This window comes from Vespula vulgaris, chromosome 21 (genome assembly GCF_905475345.1).
Source record: "Vespula vulgaris chromosome 21, iyVesVulg1.1, whole genome shotgun sequence".
NCBI lineage: Eukaryota > Metazoa > Arthropoda > Insecta > Hymenoptera > Vespidae > Vespula > Vespula vulgaris.
Window position 1 is genome coordinate 1,907,004 of NC_066606.1, and position 14,317 is coordinate 1,921,320.

The 14,317-nt window shown below is 28.6% G+C and overlaps 1 protein-coding gene across 1 annotated transcript; it reads right to left on the minus strand.

Annotated features, from left to right (window-relative positions):
* Positions 1 to 5,443: 5,443 nt before the first annotated feature.
* LOC127071472 (uncharacterized) lies at positions 5,444 to 8,014 on the minus strand. The gene is made up of 2 exons (XM_051010773.1): positions 7,601 to 8,014; positions 5,444 to 5,635 (listed from the first exon to the last, which is right to left on the minus strand). Exons 1-2 carry the CDS (start codon positions 7,748 to 7,750, stop codon positions 5,444 to 5,446), a joined length of 342 nt encoding a protein of 113 aa, XP_050866730.1. The 5' UTR covers positions 7,751 to 8,014.
* Between the last annotated feature and the right edge of the window lie 6,303 nt (positions 8,015 to 14,317).

Here is a 14,317-nt window from a genome sequence, read left to right on the forward strand (position 1 = left end):
TAAGAGATGATATCTTCTTTTTTTCTCTTCTTATTCTTCTTATTTTTCTTCAACTTCCTTTTGTATCTTATGTTTTAGAGATAGATAGATAGATAGTAATAACAAATATCGAGATCGACTTAGTTTTTTTTTGCGGGACTTTAAATAGAAATAAAAAACTTGTCGATAATCTCTTTCTCTCGTAAGAATGAGAACGTTAAACTATCTTTCATATACACTTTTATATATATATATATTGTACAGTTTACGTATTTTTACGAAAGATGATATCTTCATTTTCTTCTTATTCCTATTCTTCTTATACTTCTTCTTTTTCTATCTTACGCTTTCGACAAAGAGATAGATAGATATAACGAATACGTGTTCGACTTAGATTCTTTGAGAAACATTAGATAGAAGTAAAAAATTTGACGATTATCTGCTTCTTTTGTACGAATGATAACGTTGACATATCCTTTATATACATACATACATATATACATACATACATAGATATGTATGTATGTATGTACACATAAGTTTTAAGTTATGAATTTAGTTTCGAAGCACGTACACTTTTTCTTGGCTATCGTTTTATGTTTCTTTCGTGTCATATGGTAGTTCGAGTGATCTCTGTGAGAAAAAAAAAAGAGAGAAAGAGAGAATAAAAATAAGAGTTTTACTATCTGAACAGTAACAGACAGTAAATCTTATTATTTTTTCTCTCTATCTCTCTCTTACTCTTTTCCTGTTTCTCTTTCCTGCTCGTTATTCTATAAAAATATTTTTGAGCAAATATTTTTTAAGCAAATTTGGCTATACTGTTAGCAGATACGTACGATGTATTTTTAGTTCGAACTTATTTGATCAATACTCTATAATACAATCATCTGTTGTACAACGAATTGAATATAGTCGTCTGAAAAAAAAAATATTGATGAAGATATTTTCTTTTGTTTTTTTTTTTTGTAAATCGTACAGACTTTTACGATAGAATAGAAATTAGTATTAGTATTGCAAAGTGAGTTAGTTAATAAAGTTCTTTGAAATTGACGCTAAGCGTGAACACTGCGTATCTCCCCGATGGTAATTAAGAGCCATTAATTAGGTCACTACGTTGGCAATGTTGTCTTCCGTAAATAGTTCTCTCTCTCGTACACCTGCTCTTTTATTATGATAACATTAACGATGACGTATATGAAAAGCAACGAATAACACGATAGTTACGAGCATCTCTTCGTTTAATTAAATATTAAAATACTCAGTATTATGTAAAATTAGTAAGATGTATATATTATATGTTAATATTAAATTTAAATTTAAATATATTTCAAAATAAATTTTTAATATATTACCAAATAAAAAATATTCTATTTAAAAATCTTTACGAATATCTCTTAATAATCTGTCGAAACATAATAATAAAAATAATAAAGTTTAATCCACACACGGTTTGCTCTAGTTCTTAAAATAATATATGTTAAAATATAAACATAATTTATATTATAAAATAAAAAGAAATATTGAATGAAAACATCGCTACGAATATCTCTTAACAATCTGATAATTTATATTAAAAAAAAATACACACACACACACACACACACACATATATATATATATATATATATATTTGAAAATAAAAACTCATTATTTTTATTCAAATAATTTGTTCCGGTTGTTATCACTTGAGGTTAAGGTTTTTCCAACAGCAAACACAACGCGACCGATCATGAAATATCACGTGTCATTTTTATATGTAATTTAAACGATATTCACGGGTGCCATTAAAACCTTTATCTTAGATATTTCACTTGTCGTTATATCTATATCGTTTTGATCCGTTAATGCCTTTTATCTATTTTAGTTTTACCACAAAAATCATTTAACTATTGCTCGTATGACAAAATACATTACGTACCTTGTATATAATATACTCTTAATTGCATTATCTTATCTGATAATAATGAGGAATGTCCGTAGTATATTATATTGACAATCGATATCGATCCGAGTAATTTCTTTCATTCCAATATAATGCGAAGCCGATGTAAATGATTCATTTTTATAATATCGGCATCGCGACAAATAAAAATATCTAAGGTCGTCACTAGAAATCTTATATATTTTACATTGATTTTGTGCGATAACAGAGTATTTTTCTTTTTTTTTTTCTTTTTTTTTCACGCCTAACAAAATATTTATCTCCTCCGCTTCCTCCTCTCACCTCATTTTTTCCTTTATTCGTCATAAAAAAATGACGGGCCATATTTACGAAACGGTTTCTTTCTTAAAAAAAAAAAGAAAAAGAAAAAGAATGAAACAAAGAAAGAAAGAAAGAAAGAAAAAACAGCAAAAGAATTATTATATTAGAATTTTTGTTAATTAGTTAGTTTTTAATTAGTTTTTTAATTTATTATATTAGAAAATTATTATATTATATTAGGATTAAAAAAAAAAATGAAGAAAAAAGAACACATTAAATATTTTTATCGATCCGCGGTGTCAGATAGATATATATGTACTTACGTGTAACACGGGATTGCACGTATCGATAAACATTAAAAGTCGAGATACATTTAATCAATGATTCCTTGTCTCCTCTTCGTGTTTTATCAGTCCGTTTAACGAATAAGACGAATAAAAAGTTAACTAATTGAATGTCAATCTCGTTCAAACAGATTTTAAAAGGATCGATGGATCTTTCGCATTTCGTATTACGGTAAGATCGAGACGGGAAGTAAATATGTCGTCGTATATGCTCTCATCGATTCGTTTACCAAACATAATAATATATGATTTATCGTCCCCGTTATTATACTCTTGTGTTAATGACAAAAATGACAAACATATTCTTACTCGTACACGCATTTATCGTTTTCATTCGGTCATTCATTTAATATTTGCGAAAACAATAGAAAGAAGAATAGAAAAAGAAAAGAAAAGAAAAAAAAAATGGGAAAAAGAAAAAAGAAAATTTTCTACGAATCGATCGAATATAATAAATAATCTACTATCTCATAGTTCATTCATTAACTTCGATACTATAATAAAAATGAGTCTTTTAACTTAATGATCCGTTTTATCTTTTTACGATACTCAAGAGAATTGTTCGTTTCAATTTCTTCTCTCTTTCTCTCTCTCTCTCTCTCTCTCTCTCTTTTCCTTTATCTCTCTCTTTCTCTCTCTCTCTCTCTCATTCTTTTTCTCTACATTACTTTCAAAAAAAGTCATAATACAACAAGCGTATAAGATACGCTCGTATTAATTATCTTTTACCTTCCAGTACTCTTGTGTCGTAATTGTTATTTCTTTTCTTTTTTTTCTTTTTATTAGACGTAATCACTATTGGTGTGAAGATCATAATGGATCAGAAATATTACGTGACGATTATTACGGATACTTTATCATACTCACACCATGTATATATATATATATATATATATATATATATATATATATATATATATATAGATAGATAGTTGAGAGTTAGGAGATATTTAAAAGAAAAAAGAAAAAGAAAAAAATTCCAAATCGCAGGAAGTTGAAATTATCATAGCCGTACCGTTTCGTTACATCGTCGTACTAATCAGAGAAACAAATTTGGTTCCACATTAACGTGATGACGTGAAGATATAAAGAAAAATAAAAAGAAAAAAAAAACGCAATAGACAGCAATCATCGTCTTTACTCTTCAACATAGCTGACGAATTTTCTTAAAAGGAAAAAAAAAAGATAAAAAGAAAAAATTCTCATTCGTTTACTCAATTGTTTTACACGTTGATCCGATAAGTAATTAAAAGTATCTTGGCTCGTAATTGCAATCAAAGTCATTACTGTTTTATTTAGTTAATGATCTACCAATGAAATATATCAAATATCGTTCGTTGATCAGAGGAAATCATTTTTTTTTCTTTCTCTTCTTTTTTCTTTCTTTTTCTTTTTGATTTTTTTTTTTTTCCTTTCGGTTTCTAAGTTGTAAGAAAGCAGTTCTTTTTGCGACTGCGTACTAAACACGTGCAGCAACTTCTCCGAGAATGTTCGTAACGTCAAGGTTATAGAGCTCGTTAAATGAAATTCTACGTCAAATGGATTATTCGGTAAAATGGAACGACGATTTAGTAACATATCCGTTTGAAAGTACTACAAATTTATAACATCGATAAATTTGTACGATTGATAAAGGAAAAATGAAAGATATCAGATTGGACGAATAAGCAATGTCGGAATTTTCGATATCGAAGGATACTGGTATTGTTTGTTCAGATATGAAATGCTTAAAAATTTCCATGAAAAAGAGAAAGAATAATTAATACAGTGTTATTTCTTTCGATATGAAATTTATTTTTATTTCAATATTTAGATATGAGATTTTTAGATATCTTCAGATATAAGAAATATAAATTTCTTTTTTCAATTAAACAATGTCAACGATGGAATATAAAAAGAGACAACAAATTTTCCATTAACGTAACTAATGTAAAGAAGAGAGAGATAGAAATAAAGATAGAGATAGAGATAGAAATAGAGAGAGAGAGAGAGAGAGAGAGAGATTTCTTTTTTCAATTCTTTAGTTGTAGACAATACCGATCGCGGAATCATTGATTCTGATCATTATTTAATCGTTAGCATTTAAATTAGTATTCGCGGATGGGTGAACACCGTACGAGGAAAACATTCAAACGAATGGAAAACTTCATTCTCGATACTTTTTCTACGTAATACATACATACACATATAAATACGTACATACTAACATTTTACAGAATGCGTCAGCTAATTTTATGGTAATTGTATGGTACATACGTGTAAATATTCGTTAGCTAGCCGATTTCAGCGAATTCACGAACGATAGGATAGATAATTATTGTGTACCTGTCAGCGATTATGATACAATTTTTTTTTGGTTTCTTTTTTCTTTTTTTCGTACGGAAACGTCCACGTAGTTTTCGATAGGATCGATAACAATCGGTCGGATAAAATCGGTCGATACGCGGAAACTTGTTTCATTTTATTTACGTGTATTAAATAAGTCTCGATTCCTTTCGAACGTGCGTTGATTCTACTTGTTGTTTAATAAAGGAAAAAATACCGTACGCGTATCATGTGAAAACCACAGAATAGTATATTCAAATGTTACGATATGAATGAGAAAATAGAATGGCCGTGAAAATAAATACTATATATATATTATATATTATATATATGATACCTATACACACACGATTATAATAATTAATATCATGTATATGTATGTGTATGTGATATTAATATATCTAATTAATATGGAATATGTTAATAAAGAAATTAAAGTTACATTAACATTACGTTAAAGGTCATACTATGAATAAATACTATGAGATATTTGATCTAATTAATGTCTGTTACTAGAATGCAAACATTGACAATAATTAGACCGATGGAGGTTCAATTGAATCGACAAACAGACGGTATGTAACACCGTTTATGTAGATACATACATGAATGTAAGTAGTGAATACGTTGATATAATAACAGTGAACTCACGACAGCATAATTCCCTCGTCTGATCTTCATCTTCTTTCGAAGTGTAGGAGTTTTTACGACGTGTTTCCTGTCCATTCCCAGTGTGTCCCTCGGGAAATACCGTTGATACGTTCATAGTAACATTCGGCTTCTGTATAAACGAACGAATGTCATTAATTAATAAATCTTGATTAATATCTCTTTTGGAATCGTGTAAAATGATATAATCAATATTAAGAAAATTAATACTAGATGTAATACAAATTGTTTAAGTAATATTATCATCAAGAAATTGTCTCTGTACGATTAATAATAATAATATTATCATTTAAAAAATTGTCTCGGTAAAATTATAACGATCATACATAAGGCATACATAAGCCATTTAAATCATTTTTTCGTTTCAACAAATTTCTCTTTATTATCAATTATTATCTTTGGTTCTCGATTTTTATATCAAATCTGACGATGCTAAGAGAAAAATAATATTACTAAATATTATTATTATTATTATTAAAATTATCATTGTCAAACATTATTATACTAAATTATCGTTATACCAGTTATTGATCAATTTTATATACATTAATGTATATTACATATTTATAGGAAATATCGTATTGTCATTGAGATATACGATTTCCCGTCATTTTGAATAATTCAAGGTATATCCGGCAAGACCTTGGCAAAGATCTTGAAAAACGATCGGATACGTTTGTTCCAACGAGACTTATGATTTCATGGAGAACGATAGTTCCATTGGACGGCGCATTAAGCGTAACTCGTTGACGGATTCATTAGATTCTAGCGTTGCCAAGACTCCGCGAAAATAATAGCTGTGATCCATAGACAAAGAGAAAAGAAGATAAAGAGAGAAAGACAGACAGAGAGATAGAGAAAAAACAGAGAGATAGAGAGAGAGACAGAGATAGATAGATAGATAGATAGATAGAGAGAGAGAGAGAGAGAGAGAGAGAGAGATTGAGGGAGGGAGAGAGAGAGAGAGACAGACAGAAAGAGAAAGAAGGAGAGGGAAAAATGAACGGAAGAAATACACAAAGGACCGAAGAGAAACGATGATCGCGTGGTATGGTGCACGCTCGATCACGTAACTGCCGCGTTAAGGTTTGTCTTTGCGTCATTTACGAGTCACGTCAAACGACACACATCGATAATCCGGTAAAAATAAAAAATAATAATAAAAAAATAAAAAAAAAATAAAAATAAAAATCTTTACTTTGATACGAACGAACGATGAAATGTATTAAACAAAAATATGTTTTATATGTTCATATGAAATTAGATCAATGATCTATCATCTCTCTATATTAAATAATAATAATAATAATAATAATAATAATAATCATGTGATACAAGTATAAATATAATAATAGCACTAATAGTATCAGTTACAGGAATCATCCCAACATCCACATTCACACACAGAGACATATACACAAGCACACGTACGTACGTATATAATTCAGAAGGTAGTTATATTAAAAGCACACGCCATAGTACGTAGCGTTTTTAAATAGAAAAAAAAAGATTAGATTTGGTATAGGCCGGTTTAATTAACCTAATAACTCGATAAATGACACAGGGAAAGAAAAGTAATAATAATAATAATAATAATAATAATAATAATAATAATAATAATAATAATAATAATAAAATATATAATAATGTAGTATATAAGGTTTTATATCGATAATCTTGAATGAAAATGAATACAAAAATATAAAAATGTATGTTAATTGTAATCATCGATCGAATTTAGATGACCTTAATTCGATTGCGAATTCAAGAATAATTCGATAACAATTAATTTTTAATAAAAGGAAACGATTGTAGAGTGGTCCCACAAAACGAAACGAAACAAAAGAAAAAAAGAAAAAAAAAAGAGAGAACAGAAAAAGCTAAAGTTCCTCGTGAATATTATTCCACCTTTCTTTTTTACAAACGACGAACATTTTGACACGACGAACACAACGAAGATGCTAATCGTTGTTATTAACAAAGAATGAATAAAAAGAAAAGACAGACAAAGATGGAGAAAGAAAGAAAAAGAAAAAAGAAAAGAGAAAGAAAGAAAAAAGATCAACGTGAAACTCACTTGGCCTCTGGCCAGGGCCAACCTCTTAGCCGTCTTGTTGACGCTCGAATGGAAGACCAAAAACTCCCTCCAAAGATTAACGTAGGTGTCGCGTTTCGTTTCTGAACGATGCACCACTCTTCGATTAGCTTTTCTTCGTACTACCACCATAGTATTCACCAGGGAAATACTCGCCCCTCTTTCTTTTCTCACCCCTCCCAACCACTCTCAGACACTATCAACAACCGCAAGTAGTCTTCTTTAACCGGACATGTTTTCGTAGTATATATAATATCTTAAAACTTGTGAAATATATGTTGAAATTTGATGTAACCTGTGTCGATCACCTGTTTCTATTCGTTTGACGAGAAGCCAGTAAACTCAAAGTGCAACAATGCTTGCTTGTTTGCTTGCTTGCTTGCTTGATTGGTTAGATTGTTCGCTGCACGAACGATATCACGATACGAAGGGATAAGAAAGAGAGAGACAGAGAGAGAAAGAGAGAGAGAAGAATGATTAGAGAGATAGAGTGCGACAATCGACCTTGACATCGACTATGCCGTTCTCGCGTGACGATGATGGGGGATGGTCAGAGAGTTTGCCGGTGGTAACATACTGTCTTTACGATCAATCAACCAACGACAATGAGAGAGACCTCACTTTTATGCTTTAACCAAAATAAAAATAATTTATATATGCAGTTTATAAACGCATATGAAGGTTGATCATAAATTAAGGATATTCATTTGAATGAATAACTCGTTTGTTAGGGATTGTAAAGACAGAAAAATAATAAAGAAAATTTGCGAACATTGAATATTCGATGTATAGTATTTGTTTTATAAAAATTAAAATATACGTCGAGGTTGATTATAAATTATTTTTAATCCGGTTGAATATCTATTTATTTCATGAAACTTCAATCGTTAATGTCAGATTAATTATGAAATCAATTTTATGATGTAAAACATCTTTGAGATGTACAATGCTTTGCTAATAAGATTTAAACAATAATCACGTTTATAATAGAATAAATGATTATTAATAAAAGTTAATAATTTGGACAAACGTTGATTAAAACTTTCTCTATAAAAGACAATTAAATCTTTTATGAATGAAACTTTATTTATGATTTATGATTTATAATAAAATAACAAGATAAACAAATCGACGTACATACAGGTTTTTTATTTCACGAAAATCCTAATACAGTGATATCTTAGATATGTGTAAGATCTTCTTGCAGTGACCTCGACCTTTTCCGAACTCCTTTAAATCCAAAATGAATAACATCAGGTACGAAGGACGATGAGATAAGAGCTCTGTCGAGGTGGATAATCGTTCCGCTACCCTCAACTTCCGGTCATACCTTATAACAAACGATCTACGTACATATGTACGTACCATATGTGTATATATATATATATATATATATATATATATATATGCACACACACATATACATACGTATATATTTATTTACACACGTACGTACATATGTATTGTTACTTCGTTATATAAGAGGTCACTTGGTATAGTCGTTTGTAAATTCGGTGTAATGGTTGATGGTGTTGGTGTTGGTGTAGATTAGGTCGATCGACGTTTTTTTTTCTTTTTTATTTTTTTTTTCTTTCTTTTCACGATGCACTTGAAAAATATAACGAACGAGTATTACAGTTTTATTTTAACATATCTATGTATGTATATCAGATTTATGCTAATGATCTCGTTTGTGATATTAATGTTTATTCGTAGATCGAAGTTCGTTAATAACGTTACGCTAGTACTTACGCGTTAACATCGTTCAAAACATGGACTGCGGCCAGCGGCTCGCGTGTTAAAATATCACGATAATTAGCATACGTCGGGTCACTCGATAGATAGAACCAATGGGAACGCGTAACAACGTTTCTAACTTCTAAACGTATAACTAGGTTCTTCTATTGACGGTACGGTCCAAAGTATTATCGATAAATCGATTTATTTATTAGAAATTTTTTTTGTCCTTTTTTTTTCTTTTTTTTTCTAAATGTTCGGATTACAATTAAAAATTATTCAAACGATTTGATCGAATAAAGTTGATAACATTGAGCTAGTTATTTATTCGGAAAAAAATAAGAGAAAAAAAAAAGAAAGAAAAATAACAATCATGTGCAAGGCCGTATTTGTAATTTTGAAGGTCCTAAACGCAACATCGTTATGACGCGTCTAAAGAACGAGTTTATTTCGGTTAATCGAATTCATTCGGCTTTTTCTTCGTTCTTCTTTCTCCTTTTTTTTCTATTTTTATTTCTTTTTAATTTATCGAAAATAAAATATCCACATTTTCTCCCACGATGATAATGTAACGATTTATTTTAATGAATATAAAAATAATACAACGTCGCGTGTGGTATACGTATATTCACATTAAAAAGAAATAAGAAAAGGAAAAAGAAAATAAAAAAAAATTATTAAATACTTATATTAAAATTATTATAATATTAATATTACAATATTTTTTTTTACTTTATTTTTAGCAAATATATATATATATATATATATATATATATATATATATATACATACATACATACTAGAGTGGTTTTCTTATATTGTCGTTTGCAAGTAGTAAAGTTTTAATACGTGATTCCATAGAGACTGAATCCCCTGAGCTAACTACGCCTAATTCAATTTATGGTAAATTCGATCCTAAGTATATGACTTGTATAACTTTTCTAATTATCTAGAAATACTATAAATTATACTGATGTATAATAAATTACACTAAATAATAATTTTTATTTTCTTTTTCTCTCTCTCACTCTTATTCGCACTCTCACTTATAAATAGAAAGGCGTTATACTCGATTTTATCAGTCTAATAATTCTAGCATATTTTAAAAAATTGATTTTAACCGAACTGTTTCTATTGCATACATTTCAAATAAACATCGATGTTCTTCAGATAAAATGGTTGACTTTAAAAAGGCAAACCTAACATTTGAGTATTTACACATACCCATTGCGTTATGTTATTTCTACCTACAAATGAATATTTTAAAGGACTTGACCATTCGTGCATTCCGCAAATGGATAACTGTACCAATACGGACATGCGATTATTTCATTCGATATTTTTCCTCGATTTGCACGACATCAAGTTTTTCTACGATTAGCTGCCATTGAAGTAACGTGTTATAATCAAATGAATAAATAAAATTATCATGTGAAGAAAAAAGTACAATTATTATTATATTATACTATTATGATGAAATGAAGTAATAATTGCTATTTAGTTTTAAACATTTTCAGTTACATCAGTATTTTTTCAAACTTTTAATCGATATTTTAATAAAATAATGATCAGTGTCTCAAATAAAATATATCAATATGTAATATCAATGGTAAATATCATATTGATTAATAAAAAAAAAGAAAAACAATTTTATTTAAAACATTTGTAAATATAATAATTTGTAAATACTTTAAATACTTAATGATTAATATTTATTATAAACCCAGGTGTAACCCAAATGCAATCCAAATGCAATTCGAATGCATTTCAGATGCAAACCAAATTCGATCCAGACACTATCGTAACACGTATTATTTATTGTCAAATATATATATATATTTATTTATTTATTTTATAAAAAATATTATCCTTAACTTTTAATCAATAAAAATACCAATCAAATGAATAAAAACAAGCAAAACAAATAATTGTTGATACGAAAGATCTCTCTTTCTCTCTCTCTCTCTCGTCGTTTGTTAATGGACGCGTGCCTGTGGTTAGAATAAAACCTAGCCAAGTGATAAAGTAGTTTAACGTTTCAGGTTTAATTATAGTGATCGTGACGTTTCTTCCTAGATGCAGGTATGTACGTAATAAATCTCAATATAGAAACGTACGGGATGCAATAATCAATGTTAGCCGTCTGGTTATCCTCGTCTATTGGCTTTGCAATCATTCGTAGCTTCTTGATAGAAAACAGCTATCTACTATAAAATTTAACCATCGATTTATCGTGGTTAAACGCAATACCCTTCTTATCCCTCCATTTTTCTATTTTTCAATTTGTTTTTCTTTTCTTCCTTTTTTATTTTTCCTAGTACGATTAAAATCACCGACAAACCTCAAAGTACTTTTTGGAAAATAATAAACGTAATAAACGTTATTTATTATCTCTGCAAGAACACAATTTTTTATCGAACGTGATAGATCAATATTCCCATAATCATTACGTTCGTTTCTAATTTGTTTTGTCTTCCTTTCTGTTCCTTCCTTTTTTTTTCTTTTATTTTTTTTTACTTCCTTTCTTTGGCCGATTCCGCGTGTGATTTTATTCGTATGTACGTTAGTAGTGTTTACACGTATATGGATTGAAGAGAACACTGGTTCGACCGGTGTATCTTATGTATTTACATACATATATGTATATATATGTGTATATATATATATATAAAGAGAGAGAAAGAGAAAGAAAAAAAGATGGTCACGTCGAAAGAGTAATGCAGCCGGAATTATAGCTAGGTCATGATCCTTAAACGACTGTTTCTGGGAAAAAAAAGAAAAAGAAAAAAAATATACATTAAAAGCCATGTGGTTAACTCGTAAAGATGCCATATACGAAATGTCAGGTTTTACAGGACTAACTGGATTCAGGTCGATTCGAGACGCCAACGTCGATGGTCATCGTTCATCGTTCACCTCGATTAATACGTTAGAAAAAGATGAAATTACGATTGTTAAGTATATATATGTATGTACAAGGTTTCTCTTTCTCTATCTCTCTCTGTCTCTCTCTCTTTTTCTCTATCTATCTATCTATCTATATCTCACGCGTTCTATATCTCATCGTATTGTTACGAACCAATAAAAGGTTTAAACCATCGATATTTATAAAATCATTATCCATAAAATTTGTACTTATTTTATATTTTTTACAAACATTTTTTATGTATATAATCAAGATAGTATATACCTTCTTGCGGGGCCCAAGTGAAATATTATTATGAAAATTTTAAATAACAAGTTTCTTCTGTTTATCAAATTAATAAAAGAAAAAATTAAATAAACATCTTTTTTATAATTTTAATCTCAACAAATATATATATATATATATATATATATATATTTGTTAAGATATACTTTTCTAATCAAACGAATATATATCTCAAGAACAAAAAAACTAATGCAACTCTATATAATTCTTGCATTAAAAAGTCGATAATACATTAGCGATGTTTACTGCCGACGTAAATATATATACACACATACAAATATACATGCGCACACAATGCAAACGTATCTATCGGCCTACATTCAATATGGATACATACTTACATATCTATGTACGTACGTACTTACGTATCTACGCACGTACATAAATGGATATTTACAATTGTGCACACGATCGTACACTTAAGAATGTAAAATAGTCAATTCGATCAATTTGTAACCTGACACGTTTCATCCCACTTATTTGACAATTATTTCTTCCTACACTGTACGGTGTAAATCACTATGCTCGTGTGAACACCGACGAAATATTAATAATAAAGATTTTTAATTGAACAAAAGAACATTAAACGAATATATTTTTCGGACATTGTTTAAGAATGAAATAAATATTTTTTCTTTTAGACCTTTTATTTCCTTTTTTCCTGTAAATTAATTTTAAACGAATCGGTTTGAAATTTACGAAGAAATTATTTTAGTTTGTTTGTAGACGATCGAAGAAAAAAAAATAAAATAAAAATAATAAAAGAATATATATATATAAAGTGTTTCATTGCACTATTTATATTTGTTTACATGAAAATATATTATACGATCCATCTTACCGATGCAAACAGAAAATTTTCTTTCTCTCTCTCTCTCTCTCTCTCTCTCTTTTCCTCTCGCATTCACTGAAATATTTAGATCTTATATAAATTCATTGTATAATCTGTAGGTTGTCCAAAAATTGCAGCCAAGATCAACAGTAAATATAACAATATAAATAAAATAAAATAACCTTTGTCTGTCTAATATCGTAAATTATTGAAATTTTTGGCGTCGAGTCCATCATCATTGCGTGTTATCCAAGGATAAACTAAACGACTTTTTGTCCATTCGCATGACTCCAAACGTCGTAAGTATTGTACATATGCACATACGTGCTTTAACGATGAGCGCGTCAAAAGAATATGATCTCAGTTTATTCAAAAGCTAGAAAAAGAAAGATAGCAGTAAAGATAAGGAGAGAAAGAGAGAAAGAGTAAAACGAAATAAAAACGGGAAGGACTGTTATATATTTATTCGGTCAGTATTTTTAAACATGTTTAATTAACGTTTTAAATAATAAATCAGTATTTATAATAAAATATTAATAGAGTAATATATCAATATTATACAGACTTAATAGAAAAATTATGAGTATATTAATTAAAATATTTTATCAGGATATTTTCGAGTGAAAATATTTAACTCGTAAGTATCTTTGAACGAAAATATGACAATTCATAATAATGTTAAATAAGCGATCGATACCTATAAAAAACCGAAATGCAATTAAGATAATACCCATGATTCCCATTTAATTATTTTTACCTTTCATTGATATTACAAAATATATACATACAACATATATATTTCAAACTTATATTAAAAAACACATACATATACACGTATACTCTAAACTTAAAATACATACTATAAAATATTTCACTATATATTATAAACTATATACATACACACATATATATATATATT